The sequence below is a fragment of the Thamnophis sirtalis genome, unplaced genomic scaffold, assembly GCF_051295495.1.
Source record: "Thamnophis sirtalis isolate CommonGarterSnake01/CBP01778 unplaced genomic scaffold, rThaSir2_p1.2 scaffold_12, whole genome shotgun sequence".
NCBI lineage: Eukaryota > Metazoa > Chordata > Lepidosauria > Squamata > Natricidae > Thamnophis > Thamnophis sirtalis.
Genome location: NW_028261392.1, coordinates 59,908,219 through 59,924,085, shown reverse-complemented (window position 1 = coordinate 59,924,085; position 15,867 = coordinate 59,908,219). Strand labels below are relative to the sequence as shown.

General features: G+C 37.4%; 1 protein-coding gene and 1 long non-coding RNA gene across 4 annotated transcripts in view; one reads left to right on the top strand and one right to left on the bottom strand.

Moving 5' to 3' along the window:
• LOC148043371 (uncharacterized) overlaps positions 1-15,867 on the top strand; it is a 481,921-nt gene that overhangs the window by 40,668 nt on the left and 425,386 nt on the right. The window lies entirely within an intron of this gene.
• The window catches only part of RALGPS2 (Ral GEF with PH domain and SH3 binding motif 2), a 128,627-nt gene that overhangs the window by 42,864 nt on the left and 69,896 nt on the right, over positions 1-15,867 (bottom strand). For 2 of the 3 annotated variants that reach the window (XM_087726828.1, XM_087726829.1), the window contains 4 exons: positions 15,627-15,719; positions 14,686-14,791; positions 13,025-13,116; positions 8,711-9,949 (listed from right to left, as the gene is read on the bottom strand). In XM_087726828.1, coding sequence (XP_087582954.1) covers positions 9,920-9,949; positions 13,025-13,116; positions 14,686-14,791; positions 15,627-15,719 — 321 coding nt within the window. In that variant the 3' untranslated portion in view covers positions 8,711-9,919. Of the gene's footprint in view, positions 1-8,710; positions 9,950-13,024; positions 13,117-14,685; positions 14,792-15,626; positions 15,720-15,867 lie in introns of those variants that run through there. The other variant, XM_087726827.1, reaches the window with a different exon arrangement.

Sequence of the window (15,867 nt, the reverse complement as noted above, 5' to 3'; positions counted from 1 at the left end):
CCCAACAATCTGGGTCCTCATTTTACCCACCTCGGAAGGATGGAAGGCTGAGTCAACCCTGAGCCGGTGAGATTTGAACCGCTGACCTGCTGATCTAGCAGTAGCCTGCAGTGCTGCATTTAACCACTGCGCCACCTTATTTACTGTGTGAATAGAGGACAGGGATACCAGAAATAACACAATCTCTACTATGTAGAATACATAAACCATGTGCATTTGCAAAATCTGGCCAAACATTTTGTTTGATTTATTCATGTGTATTGTGAATATTCCTGAGTTACACTAATATTTACCATTTCTATTATCTTACATGCAGGTAGCCCTTGACTTACAACAATTTGTTTAGTGATTGTTCAAGCTTATAATGGAACCAGGGGTGGGTTCCTGCCAGTTCTAACCTCTTCTATAGAAGAGGTTCCACAAATCTACAGTGCCGTTTAGAACCAATTCCACCTCCCTCCCCCCGCCCATCCGCACATCATCAAGATGAAGAAAGAGAGGAGGAATTCTGGGAGTTGAAGTCCACAAGTCTTAAAGCTGTCAACTTTGAACACCCCTGGGTTTTTATTTTCTAAAGGGTTAGGGGTGCAAGGGTCTTGTAACTTGACAGCTTTAAGACTTGCACACTTCAATGCCAGAGTTCCTGAGCCAATATTTTGGTTGCTAAGCAAGAGCGTTGTTAAATGAGTTTCACCACATTTTACAAGTTGGTCACGCCCACCCAGTCACATGGCCGGCAAGCCACTCCCACAAAGCAGGCCACACCTAAAGAAGAGGTTCTAAAAAAATTTGAAACCCACCACTGAATAGAACTGGAAAAAAATGACTTATGACCTTTTTCACACTTATGTTGTAGCATTCCCACATAGTCATGTGATCAACATTCGGATGCTTGATAACTGTTTCATAATTAGGGACAGTTGCAGTGTCCCAGGGTCATGTGATCACCTTTTGCAACCTTCTGACGAGCAAAGTCAGTGAGGAAGCCAGATTCACTTAACAAACATGTTATTAACTTAACAACTGCAGCGATTTATTTAACAATTGTGCCAAGACAGGTCACTAAATGGGGCAAAACTCACTTAATAACTGTCTTGCTTAGCAACAGAAATTTGGGGCTCAATTGGGGTTGTAAATCGAGGACTACCTGTATATGAAGCTCTTCCAATTGCTTTAAGAGCTGAGGTGGCGCAGTGGTTAGGGTGCAGTACTGCAGGCCACTTCAGCTGACTGTTATCTGCAGTTCAGCGGTTCTAATCTCACCGGCTCAAGGTTGACTCAGCCTTCCATCCTTCCGAGGTGGGTGAAATGAGGACCCGGATTGTTGGGGGCGATATGCTGACTCTGTAAACCGCTTAGAGAGGGCTGAAAGCCCTATGAAGCGGTATATAAGTCTAACTGCTATTGCTATATTGCTATTATAGATATTTTTTTCTCCTTTTCCTCCTTGTCCTTCAGCTTTAACTTATATGTAGGCAGCATGTTTTTCCCCCATTTATTTCCCTTCCTTCAATGGGCCAGCATCATGTATTGGTTTTGATCCTAATGTTCAATATCTTATAGATAGGAATAACTGCATACATATTTTATTTTAAATTGGTGCTAATTCACAAGTGAAAAGTTCACCATGTAAAACGTTCCCCCAGAATCTGAACAGAATGGTAATTTTTCCATGTCTTCCACATACTCTACACTCTCATAATTTATAGCAAATATGGTCCTTCAAATTCCACCTCTGTAATTACACCTGAGGTAGTAATGCACCTCAGAGCATTATCACAGTTGATATTCTTGTTCTGCACCAACAATGCAAACAATCAGGGATGGAATACACTTACCTTCCCTAACAGTTCGCAAATGTGACCACGCATGATCCCTGCATGTGCTCTGTGCCAAAAAAAAATGTCCTAAATGGGATGCCGTATAGTTGCAGAGCCACCCACGATTTCCGCTACTGGTTCAGGCGATCCGGTCTCAACTGATAGAATACCACCTCTGCAAACAATGTGTAAAATGTGAACACACCAGCGGCTCAGAAACCAGAGTCTTTACTTAATAAACCATCTACCTTGCAAATTAAAAACACGAAACTCTGATAGGATTCCATCAACCCTTTAGTAATAAGAGTTGTGTTAAGTCAACTGGGGAGTGGATTTCTGCAAGGGACTCTACATGGGTCTGCCTTTGAAGACCATCTGGGAGCTGTAGTTGTGGTAGAAGGTGGCAGTGCAGGTAGTTATGGGTGCACCTTGATACTTCCATGTTAACCTTACTCAGGGACCAGTTGAGTTGAGTTGAGTTTATTGGTCTTGTATGCCGCCCACTCCCGAAGGACTCCGGGCGGCTTACGATAAACAAGGGAAGGGGATAAATAAACAAAACAATACTTTAAAATACTCAACATTCAGTTACCATGGGGCTGGATATTTCACAAGCCCCCCGGCCTGCTGGAACAGCCAGGACTTGGTGGCTTTGCGGAAAGCCGGGAGGGTAGTAAGGGTCCGGATCTCAACGGGGAGGTTGTTCCAAAGGACCGGAGCTGCAACAGAGAAGGCTCTCCCCCGGGGAGTCGCCAGCCGACATTGGCTGGCAGATGGAATCCGGAGGAGACCTAACCTGTGAGATCTAATCAGTCTATGGGAGGTAATCGGCAGGAGGCGGTCTCTCAGGTACCCAGGTCCGATGCCATGTAGGGCTTTATAGGTGACGACCAGCACCTTGAAGCGGGTCCGGAGACTAATGGGTAGCCAGTGCAGCTCGCGGAGGATAGGTGTGACGTGGGTGTACCTGGGTGCAACCACAATCGCTCGTGCGGCTGCTTTCTGGACTAACTGAAGTCTTCGAACACTCTTCAAGGGCAGCCCCATGTAGAGCGCATTACAGACCAGATGGAATTCAAGATGCTGGTCATTATCTAGAAATCCTTCCCTGGCACAGGGCCAAGTTATTTACAAACTGCCTCTCCCTGACTGTTTCTATATGTCCCACTAGGTCCAACAAAAGATGTATGCTGTGAGTTTCAATTGACATTTTCAATTGAAAATGTCAACTTATGGGATTTTGGAAGTGTACCTGCCCTCTGGACCACTGGCTCTGACCCTGCTGGCCTTCTGTAAAGGACCAAATACCCGGGTTGGGGGTTTACACGGCCTATTGATTGGTGTCTATTTATTGTCTTGCTGAGTTTATCCTTGGGCTCACTGTTATTTTTAAATTTTTGCTCATGTTTTTATTGTTTTAGTGTGCTATTATCTGCCCAGACTCACATTTTTGAGAGTAACTATCACATAAATTGTTTAAATATATTATTAAACAGCTAGTAGTGGAGGGGCCCTTGGTTTTTTTTCTGAATTTGGTTGTTTTCTTAAAGATGTTTCATTACCCAAACTAAGTAACATCATCAGTGCTGATATTATCAGTTTGGGTAATGAAAACGACCAAATTCAATGAGCATCAAGAATTCCTCATTTCAACCCTGTGCTACGAATATTCTCCCTTATTGGCAGCTAGTAGATCTTCAACAACCTATTTCACAAGTTCCAACAAATCTGTGACCAACAAACTCTTTGAAACACCATTGAAACCTGTACAGTTGTTACTTGAGAGACCGCCTTCTGCCGATCACCTCCCTTCGACCGATTAGATCGCACAGACTGGGCCTCCTCCGAATTCCATCAGCCGGTCAATGTCGACTGGCGACTACACGGAGGAGAGCCTTTTCTGTTGCAGCTCCGACCCTGTGGAACGACCTCCCCGTCGAGATCCGTACCCTCACCACCATCCAGACCTTCCGCACAGCCCTCAAGACCTGGCTCTCCCATCAGGCCTGGGGATAGGTTCCCAATTTACCCGCCCGAGTGTTGACTGTTGAATGCAAGTTGTGTTTTTATTATTTTCTTTCTTTTGTTCACATATTGTTTGTCTTTGATATTGCACCCCCTTCCCTTTGATTGTAAGCCGCCCTGAGTCCCCTCAGGGAAAAGGGCGGCCTATAAATCTTAATAAAATGACTAAAAAAAAAAAATGACTACTCTGTTATAACTCATGGAAACATACACGTTTTGTCAAGATGTCGTATATATGAAAGAAAATGTTACTTGGCAATGGTATAAACCGATAATTGGATCCAGGGCACCACGAACACATACATCCTCTCCCCCTCCATTTAGAATAGTACAATGGTAATTTCTTGGGGCTGTTCTCGATGACTATTTGGAACTAAAAGAATACGTCTTTTGTTCTGTAGCAAGAGTTCTTAGGGGATAACCATATTATATTAAGATTCTATTTAGAGTACTTTTAAATACAATCTTTTTTTTTAAAAAAAAATCCTTTTGTTGGTGGACTCCTTTCTGTCGCAGAGTCCTTTCAAACTGGGTACACAGAGTATAAACATGCTGAATAAATACAGTCTGCGATTAATACAGTGGGTTGCTATGATCACTGAAACCCCTTCTCGGAAGAATGCTTTGTTAAAAAGACTCTTGTAGCTTCTCTGAACTCTTATCCTTTTGGAAACACTACTCTGCCATTGTTCAAATATCCCAAAATCATACTCTTAAAATCTTGCTTCCAGGTTTTCAGATTTTATGCTTGCAATTACTTTCAGTAGGATTTTATAGACTTTTTCAACCACGCTACTATACATGCCAAATTTTAAAGTGCACTGTTATAAATCAGAATACTTTCTTTTTTCACCAATTGGCAATATTATATTTTCATATTACTTTCCACTGCGCTGAAAGTCACCACATGAAATTGATCAGATATGTCATGCCATTTGAGGAAACATAGCTCCATCTTTAAGATCTGCTGCAACACAATATGATTATGCAAAAGACAATGCACAGAAGCCAAATTTTAAGTAATTTATTTCAGTAGGAAAAAAAATCCATTTTAAGTTCATACATTAAGCTATCTTGAAACAGCTTATGCAAACACACAGTTCAAACATACACACGTGGTAAAGTATTTTTAAAAACTAAGAAAAAAGGACAAGGAACAGCTAAACTGCACATCACTCGTAGAGGTCATAGTGCATTTTACCTCCATCAAAATAGTGCTTGAGGTCAAATGGAGGAAAATATACTAAAATGGCTTGTGTAGCAGTGTGTAGCATAATGTAGACTTTGCATGTTTTTACATATGTGAAGTTCTTAAGGATGTGAATAACTATAAATTATGTTATTGTTAAGGGATACAAAAAGACAAGATTTCACTAAAATCCCCCTTTTCCACATATCTTCTAATACGTTTATGGTAAAGTAAGCCCATTAATTAGTAATAAAAATAAATATTTTTTTCAGGGAAAGAAGGTGCCGATTTGTCCACTGCAAAGAAGGGGCTTTGCACATATTTTATTTTAGATTTTCAATGACACCCGAACTCAAGAAACATGTTGATATGTCTGCAGCTTTGTTTCAGAAAGTTGTGAAAAACCTTAGACTGTAATATACTTTCACACTCTTCCCTCTAGTCTCTGCATGGTCCAGTATCTTTGCAAAAGACTTAACTCTTGCTATTTAAGTTGCATTCAATTATAAGTCCTGTTGTTCAGTTCTCCTCTATCATATATGTGGAAAAATTAACTTAGAGAGCTAATAGTCATGGCCTTCAGAATTTAAGTTTTCTTATTCTTGCTGAAGTTTTATTTCTCAAAATTCAGATATTGTACAGTTTAGAAAGAAATATACGTATTAACTCCTCATGTGTAACTGGTTCTTAAAAAACTGGTTTCTATCTTGGATTTATACAAAATTAATTTAAACGATTCAGTGAAACTTGCACTTCTAGGGCAAGATCTTGCATTGGTGATGATGGTGAAAGAGGAGGGTATGAAGGAATACTTGAGGCATCTATTGCCTAGTCCTGGTGTGAACTGGCTCACAAAAATTCCTTGTATAAAACCAATGAACTGAAACGTATTCAAATTAAGAGTTTTTTTTTTTTTTACTGGGTCTACTAAACATAAAGCTTGACTTTCAAAACAGAAATAAGCTGAGAAAAAGTAAGCTTTTCTACTGGCTGAACAATTCCAGTTATTCAATTGGAGTTTCTGCAAAGCCCAATTTACATGAGTAGTGGAATGCATAGAAATAATACTTGGTGGATTGCCACCTTGGTCTTTCAAACTGGTAAGTAAGGCACTGGCAAAAATCTTATACAGATATAAAAGGCTCATCTCATGATGAGCAGGAAATGTTACACTCCTCTGAATGAATATTCTGTTTCTGTCTTATTTCTAAATGTAAATTTTAAGGTTGAATACAGGCCATTTTAAATGGGAAAACAGAGTGACTCAAAACTCCCCAAAGCTAGGCAGATAGACTTTTCAGAGAAAGTAAAAAATGATTCAAATTTTAGTGTCTTCAAGTTTTCATAGAATATAAGATTCCAAATTAGAACATTAAGATTTAAGAATACTAACAACTGAAAAAAGCAATACGCACAAAAATATGAGGAAGAAAGATGCAACTTGAGCCACTTGATGCTTGCATTACAAGGACATCTAATTTGCAACATATTTGGTTGATCTGACACAAAGGTACAGCAATATGCCACAAAAGGAATCCAAAAATCTCACTTAACATTATTTGAAAATAGTATGTCTAAAACAATATCTAGAGTCAATGTTCTATGATTCAAATACAATCTAGATAAATAGCTGAAACAAAGTTTTTCATTTCATCTAATGTGTTCTGAAAAGCAGCTTCACCCATGTCTTCAATGTATATAGAAAAGTGTGTGTGGATCATTTGCGCGTGAAGCAGTGCAAGTTACAATTTCATTACAAGGAAAATCTTCTTGGCTGAGATTTGACAAAGTAGTCCGACAGTGTTATTCAACCAGCTTCACGTGGGCTAAATGAAATCTGGGAAACGGCTATCAACTTTTCAGGATAACGAGTACTGAGATACTCGGAACCCATGACCCCTGCATTTTATAAAAATGAGAGGAAATTAGAAAGTTGATTAACTGAGGCTCAGTTGGGCATATGTAATATGGATTCTTCATTTACAGTATGCAAGATGAAGAAGCACTCTGTGTGTGTGTGTGCATACGTGCATGTATGAAATGAAGACATATAAGGCATTCTACATTTGTACCAACCAGATTAGTGTTTCTTGTAACAGATCTTACCTTGTAGAATTAAACATTTCTTGCAACTTGATTTGTTTTTAGATGAAATATTAAAATATATTTTAGTGAAATGTGCCTTTTTATACCAAAAATCCAGTGTTTTTTGTTATAGTAAAAATGGAACTCGTTCTGTTTTCTATTAATTATTATAAAAACCATCCCTGATAGTGTTAGCATCTATGTATTTAGCTCAATTACTTAGAAGAAACTTGTACTATCAAGCAAAATGCTTCATTCATATTCAAACAGCATTTAGATTTTCTGATGCATATTTTAAATTATTATTAAAGGATATTATTAATAGTATTAACTGTAAAATTTTACATTACTGAGATTTAACTGATGAATGAAGCAAATTGTTAGAAATTAAATAGATCTTTTTACAAGTGCAACCTTTAAAACTACTATGAAATCTGGAATGGTTCAAGGTTTGAAATATTTTTTCAAATAGATTAAATCAGAACAAATAAATACAAAAACTGCAAAATGTTTATGAGAAAGTCAAAAGCTGTAAAAGTATAAATATCCCTATTTGCTATTTATAGGAAATACGCTAAGTAAAGTTTTTAAACAGAAGTTGAAATTTTTACTACTTTTGCTGTTTTGGGTAATCTATTGGGCAAAAACAAGTTTCCAACCTGGTTTTGAACTGATCCATGTGATCCCTTTTGTGTGTGCTCCTTCTCCAAACCATCCATTTTCTTTTGAGAAACATTTTGATGTAATGAAATAATTGTGAAAATGTTACATAAGCTTCAAAAATGATGCATCTCAGAAAATATGTATGATGTTCTATGATCTGAATCAAATATTGCAAATGTTCAAAAGTACTCACTGAACATGCCAAAACTAACTATATCAGACATCATGAGAAAAACTGGCACGAGTCGACCTTTTATCTTTCAAAACTTTGTGCCTAATTAAGCTGTAGTCTGCAGTTGCATCTTTCTACTCATAAGGGAGGTGATCAATTCGATAAATCTATCTACACATTTCTTTTTCTTCCGCACTTTTTTTATAACAAAACAAATTCCACAGGATTCCACTCCCCAACATTAAAAAATGGGATGCTTTTTTTAAACTCTGAAAAGTGGAAATTAAATTGTGCAAACTCTATATAGTAATACTGCTGGCTAGAAAGATGTTCCCACGAAACATCCTATGTCATTTTATTGGCAGATGTGTAAACTAAGCAAGTAAAAACATGCAGGTCTCCTTTTATAACAAATACCACCAGAAGGTCAGAACTGAGTATTAATTCCCAAAAAATCCAAAATTTAAGTATATTGTGAACTTTATGGCAGGAACAACAGAAACACATTTTAAAAGTGGATAATTTTAATGTCCCCATTTTTTTTTTCCATTGTACTTTGGATGAAAATATTATGTCAGCCTTATTATTTCCTTCTGTGGACAGCTATATATATTCATATTCTTAACTGGACTATAGCACTGACTGAGTTGATTTCAACTGACCTTGTTTCCTTGTGATCAAAATTATTACCATGTGAAGGCTATGAAATTGTCTAGTTCAAAGTATCATGCTATCCTAGTTAGACAGACAAGCGTGAGTTTCTTTACAAATTATCTCACGTGTGGATAGGCTGTTTTTTAAAGGAAATATGTGAAATGGCAACCTATCTTTTCTTACACTAAACCTACTTGTAATTAATCTCACCAGTGGCTTATCTTTTTACGTGCAGATTTTTCTGATTATGTAAGAGCTGACTTTTGCAAATTATACACAAATAAATGTATGCTTCAGAGATACGGTTTCCAGCTCTGACATAAAAGAAATAGAAAAACCTCTAATCTCAATCATGTGCTTCGACAAAAAGGAAAATATAAGGTTTTCATCTGTAAAACAATATTTAGTAGGCAGTAATAAAGATTTTCAGGGGTAAATGTGCTTGTGAAAAAGCATACAATGTGTAAGTAAAAAATATATATGTAAAGGAGAAATGAGGGTGTTTTGTCTGAAAATATGTTGAGATTAAATTCTCAGTTCTGGCCTCCTGATGTTTCCCAGAGCTTCCTTGAAACTGACAACCAAGATCTTTCTCTCTCTCTCTCAAAAAAAAGAATGAATATATTGGCTGTTGTATCACTTGCAGAAAGGAAAAACCTCATGTAGTATCAAATTCTGCAAAGTCAGTGCTTTATAAAAAGAAGATAAATTTTGCATATATTACAGTTGTTACATTCTAAGCTAAACTAATTATACCCTGTCCCCAATTAGCTGAGCACAAGAGCTAATACAGAGGGACACAGATATAAGCTGCATATTTTTTCAAGAAAACACAGGCTATGCCCTTGCACAAACACCCCTCGAAACACCCTTTAAGTTTCAGATGTACTCCTTTTTACAAGGAGAAAAGCTGCAAAAAGCAGGGCTTGAAAAGTAAAATGTAACAAAGTAAACACAAACACAAACTAGCTACAACCTACTTAACCTAAGCACAGCACCGTCAGAGGTTTTACACACGTATACGTACACACACACACACACAAACACACACGCACACAAATTTGGTGTTTCATGTTGGATAACCTTTCATTCTTTAAGGCAGTGGTTTCCACAAGTCAGTTCAGAGAATATTGAGTAGCAGCAAGCCTTATGGTAGTTCATGTCACATTCCATTCCCTGAAATCTTAGTGCTTTTATTCAGAACTTTCGTTTACTTCCTAGTCAGAAGTATAGCTGGCATGCCTTCAGCAGGACTTCTCAAACCGTGAATAGCAATTCAAAAGTGGATGGATCAAATTCTGCAGTAGCTGGTCACTCAAAAGTCATTAAATTGGCAGGAACCTATCAACAGAAGAAATAATTTTGTAAAGAAAATTAGAGATATAACTTAGGTTCAAGTTTAGAAATCAAGTCCCAGTTTCCTGTTACGCAATCAAAATAGACAAGGTTGAGATTTATAAGCTGCTTCCAAATGCGCTAAACTTATAGAAATACACTTTTTTTTTTCAAGAATAGCTTGAGAATTAGGCAAGATCAATAACTAACCTTTGGTTTTTGGTTAGTTTCAAACTGCTCTTTTAAAAACAAATTATAGTTCTCCTAGTTAAAACCAAAATCAGATGCTTCCAAAGCCAGGCTATGGAAGAAATCAAGCCACAGAATTCAATCCTGGACTTGATATTCAGGAACATTTGTTTTAAAATTTTGATTTGGAAGATCATTAAGCTGGAGGGAATATTTCAGGTGTAAGTTTGGGAGACTAAGGAGTCAAAACTGAAAATAGATGGAATTTTCTTTCAAAAATAAAATGTACATATATGTATAGGATAGAGAATAATTGGCAAAGTGTGATGCAAAAAGGGAATTTTGTGAATTAAGGAGATCACAAGCTGAATGGTGGGAAATGATGTGGTTGCAAAAAAGGAAATGTAATTTTAGGCTGCATCAATATAGTAAGGTGATTTCCAAATAGTAGAATATTATAGTTCTACTCTATTCCATTTTAATCAGACCATTATACCCAATGTTTAGTTATGGACTCTCTCTTTAAATAAGGAAAGCTTTCAGAGAAAGGCAGCAAGGATCACTAACTGGAAACTATGTTGAGGAGAGGCTTGATAGTTATACTGTTAAGAGAACATTAGGAGGATATGATAAATTGAATTGAATTGAATTTATTATATTTCTATGCCGCCCTTTTCCCAGAAGGGACTCAGGGCGGCTCACAACCCAAGTTGGGGGGGGGGGGGATAGAGGATACAAATAGGGGGGGAAAAATACTCAGGTATTTTAGGATATTTCACATAGAATAAAGCCATAGCCTGTTATTCATCATCCCATTATTCAGGTCACAAGACAGCTAATTTAAATTACAGGAAGGTAGACTCTAGTTGAACATTAGGAAAATATTCCTGATTATAACGGCAATTCAAAAGTGGAAACAGTTATCCATGGAGGTAATAGATTACTCTTTACTGGATGTATTTAGGCAAAAGCTGGATATTTCTAATGGGAAATATTTTGTTTTGAGCCCCACAATTATGCTTCTTTTAATTAAGACAGAGAAAGTGTCATCCTATCCATCCTGCATATAACCATTATTACCAAATACTCTGTGGAAGAGATCTCCAAAAAGAGAGCCCAAAGCTTGCTCCATTTGGACTGTTCTATTCCCCACAGAGCCATTTGTCATAATGGAAATTATTCTTATTTATTTATTAGGTATCGGAATCTTCTCAGGCTTTAGGTGGCTTACAACAATTAAAAATTAAAACACTGATAATGAAATAATAAATAATATAGTCGCCTAACACAAACATTCACCTCATTAGATACAATGAACATACAAAATAAATGTAAATGGAGATAACCTATTAAAAGGCTGATTTTAATTAACTTTTGGAAGTCATCAACAAAACAGTCAACTGGACTATAAAGCACCTTTGGGACAACCATGATCTGGACCAGGAGTATCAAACTGGTAGCCTGGATGTATCATGCGCAAGCCACACCTACTCCGGCTCCGCAAAGGCAAAAAGTCACGATGCATCACATGATGTCACGTGATGCGATTGAGTTTGACACCTGTGATCTGAATGATTGAGAATCTCCATAGACAACAAAATAGTCAGTTTCGTTTCCAGGGGAAAGGCTGTCATGTCTAAAAAAAATATATGGACTCATTTTTTGGGGAGGAAGAGGAAAGATTTATCTACTCTCACTTCACTTAAGAGAGGTCCATTTCAGATTGAAGATGGTCCTGAAGGTACCTACGTGCAAGTTTGTAAGTTAAAGCACACAATTTGAATTGCACTTGGAAACTTATTGTAGCCAACCTAAGGCTTGCAATGTAGATGTAATTTGCTGTAGCACTGAGTGCCAACAACTGCAGTTTCTGGGTCCTCTTTAAAGACAGCCCAAATAGAACATTTGTAAAGCTCCAAATGAATGTTCATAAGAGCATGTTATTTTAGCTAGATTCGACTGCTTCAGCACATAACCAAAAGTGGGCCCACAGCCTCCATCTATAAATCTAGCAGTAGCCAAGAGGAACTCAAAGTCGAGTGCATCTCCTTCTAGAGGCAACTCTAGAGCAAAAAGAGAAATGCAATGAACAAACTTTGTCTTGCATGGATTCAACTATAATCTGTTTCCATCCAATCCCAAACATGTCCCAGGAGTTCATCTAACTCTAGACATTAGTGGGATTTCTTGATGAGCCCAGGGTAGCAATATAAATATCTGTATCATCAGCATACAGATGTTACTGCACCACAAACGAATGAATGCTCTCTTCCAGGAGTTTCATATAGATGTTGAAAGGGAGAGCCCAATCAACTTTGCTATATCGCATGAGAGCAATCACTGGATTGACCTTTTTTCCTCCCCAATCATTGATTAGAACTATCAGTGCAGGAAAGATAAGAATTTGAAACAATGCTTCCAATCCCACCCCCACCCCGCCTACAAGTAGTCTAGAATACTATAGGTTGATGGTATCAAAGCCTGCTAAGAGACTAAAGGACCAAGAGGTGAGTGGTCATTCACCTAGTTCCCAACAAAGGTAATAAATTAGAATGACTTGATCCCATGCCTTGGTTTAAACTGAAACTGAAAGAGTCCCTAGAAGCCACTTCTAAGGCATTTAGCAGCTGAATTCCCACCATTCAACAGTCTTCCTTCAACAGTAAGGATGGGGACAGGACGGTAGCTGTCAAACAGCTGAATCCAAACAGGGATTCTTAAGGAAGCAGTGTGCAACCGCTTCCTAGTCCAAAAGAACCCTCCACCCAACCCCACTGAGTTGGGACAGATCAATACAAAAATACACAAGTTTTTTGTATCTTGTGATGAACCACTTTATATTCAGGCCTTAATGGTCACTAAAGCATCACTTCATAATTCTTGTTCTCTCACCTGTTGTCTGTTGCTCTGGCAGGCAGCACTTAGATGCTTGAACCACAGCATTGCATTCATTCTATTACCAGCTTGAAACTTGTATGAATTCCCTGAATGACAAAATGAGGAATTTTCCATTAAAAACTAAAACCATCTTGTACTTAAACATTTAAAAAAAACCTAGTGGGTGGAATTAAATCATATGCTTCTACTGACGGAATTTATTGGTTATTTTCACTTGAATACTGTCAAAATCCCCTTGGCAGAATCCCCTAACTTTCGGGAGCAAATCTTGTAGCCATTTCTTCGACCTATCATACAAATATATAGATTTAGCAATGAACACTACAAGTATTTTTAATATATGATAAAATATGTACTCATACAGCCAATCAAGAATTTTCTCTGAGAGAAAAGTACAGAATTTTAAACAAAGGTCCAATGCTTCTTTCATGGACTGAGCCTAGAAGACTTATTTTATTTGTACAATTTTATTTGCAATATAAAGTCATCTCCATCACAAATTATTCACTTATAAGGTAACTTCTCACTTATCTTCCTGGCATATAAAGTTTCTGAGGTGCTATAATAATATTCCAGGCCAGAAGCTCCAGCATTTTTCCATTTTTACCATTTAGGTCACATGACTTATTAAACGAAAAACTAACCTCACATTGCTTGCGTTCTGAATTCCTTTCACCACTCTTTTCTATGGGGGGACTTAAGATAAATTTTTGTTTTCAAAGAAGGTAATTTGATTAAAACATTGAAATGACTTTCCAGCAAGAGATGAATAAATATCTATTAATGGTTAATGTAATTCTTTTTAGTCCTATCTTATTCATTAATTAGGGCCTCATTCACAGCTCACTACTACAATTAAATCCTGAAGGGTTTTGTTTTACACTAATATAACTACAGGAATCCTCGATTTCCAATAAAAAATGGGACTGAAATTTCCACTGCAATTCATGACAGTTGTAATGGAATGATTTTATGACAATTTTTATGATAGACATTAAGCAAATGAATCACATGGGCATATTTTGCTGAAAAATGGCAACAAAGGACACAAATAATGATCATGTATTTGCACAATGTTGCAACTGGTTGTACACGTGAGCAGAATGTGAGCTGTATCCCAAGGATCTGAATTGCAATCATGTGACAGTGGGGGGGTGTTGCGACAGTTATAAGTGCAAATACATAAGTCATTTTTTTCATAAGCTGTGATAACTTTGAACTATCTTAAAATGAAAATTGAAGACTATAATTGATTTAACAACTAACTGCAGGGAGGCGGTATATTTTGAATGTAACATGACTGTTAAATTTAATTTTCTTTTAACAGTTAATAACAACCACTCATGTCCAATAACAGGGAAGAGGTATACTTTAAATGCCAAATGATTGTTCAAGCTACAAATGAAAAATCCAGACAATATTCACTGTTCCTCTTCAAAATGGAATTTAGTATTATTAGTAAAATGGGTTAATACTGAATTTCAATTTGGAGAAGAGCATTGAATACTTTCTGGACTGATTGGCTGAACAGACTTTGACCATTTGGGGGCAAAATCTGCTAATGTCCAATTTGGACAAAGGTGAATACTGCAGTGTTTGTTATTTCTAAAGACAATCAAATCTAGAATTTACTACTAGTAACTAATGTTACTGACCTTTTTCAGAATCTGTGAGTAGGAAAAGATCCGGATGATCGGGATCATCAGCCATCATAACCATCCAACCCACTACTGACACATTCTTACTTGGTGTAGATTTGAACTAAGAGTAGGAGTGAGGGGAACATCAATGAAAGGGAAATAAGAACAAAAAGGCTACAGCAATATTTGCATTAAAAATAATGGCTGCAACAAAAAGAACAGAATTGACCTGCTGGCTTTTGTAATGCAAGACACAGATTAAGTAAAATCCCAGAGTTAATGTGGGACTGGAGCTTGATCCACAAACAGGGGTGTCACAGAAGCAAGTTTTATGTAAATTATGGAAAACCTTTTTCTCTTTCAATTTCCTTGTGTGGACTGGAAGTTGCTATTTTTCCATGCACAGAAAAACTGAACTGAATTTATAAAACTCCTTCTAGATTCTAGATACGGACCTTTCTGCAACAATAGCAATAGCAATAGCAATAGCAATAGCAATAGCAATAGCAGTAGACTTATATACCGCTTCATAGGCCTTTCAGGCCTCTCTAAGCGGTTTACAGAGAGTCAGCATATTGCCCCCAACAATCTGGGTCCTCATTTTACCCACCTCGGAAGGATGGAAGGCTGAGTCAACCCTGAGCCGGTGAGATTTGAACCGCTGAACTGCTGATCTAGCAGTAGCCTGCAGTGCTGCATTTAACCACTGCGCCACCTTGGCTCTTAATTACAGCAGGAGTTTGGAATTAGTTTTAAAAATTGCTACAACTTGCTTGCAGCAAAGCTAAAGGTTAAAACAGAAGAAGCAAATGAACAACGTATTTTGAAAATATGAAGTTTATAGAATGATGGTAGCTCAGTGCTGCAGAAAAGGCAACATTCAGACGGAAAGGCTGGAAAAAACCCTTCTGCCCAAAACTATCCCTTTCAGCTAAAAGCAGGAATACAGTACACACATGTTTTCTCTCTGTAGCCTTCAAAGACTTTGCAGCGTAGTAGAAAAGCTGTGTTCCAGATAAAGCCACCCAGTATTTGGTCCAAGAAGCTACCTATATGATTAGAAAATCACAAGATCAATCAATTCAAAATGTATCTTCCATTGCATCTTAATTTTGTATGTATTTAACTCCTATTCATTTTACACATTAACTAAGCAGAATGAGACTTTTAGGATATTGTTAGTTGTAATCCACATTA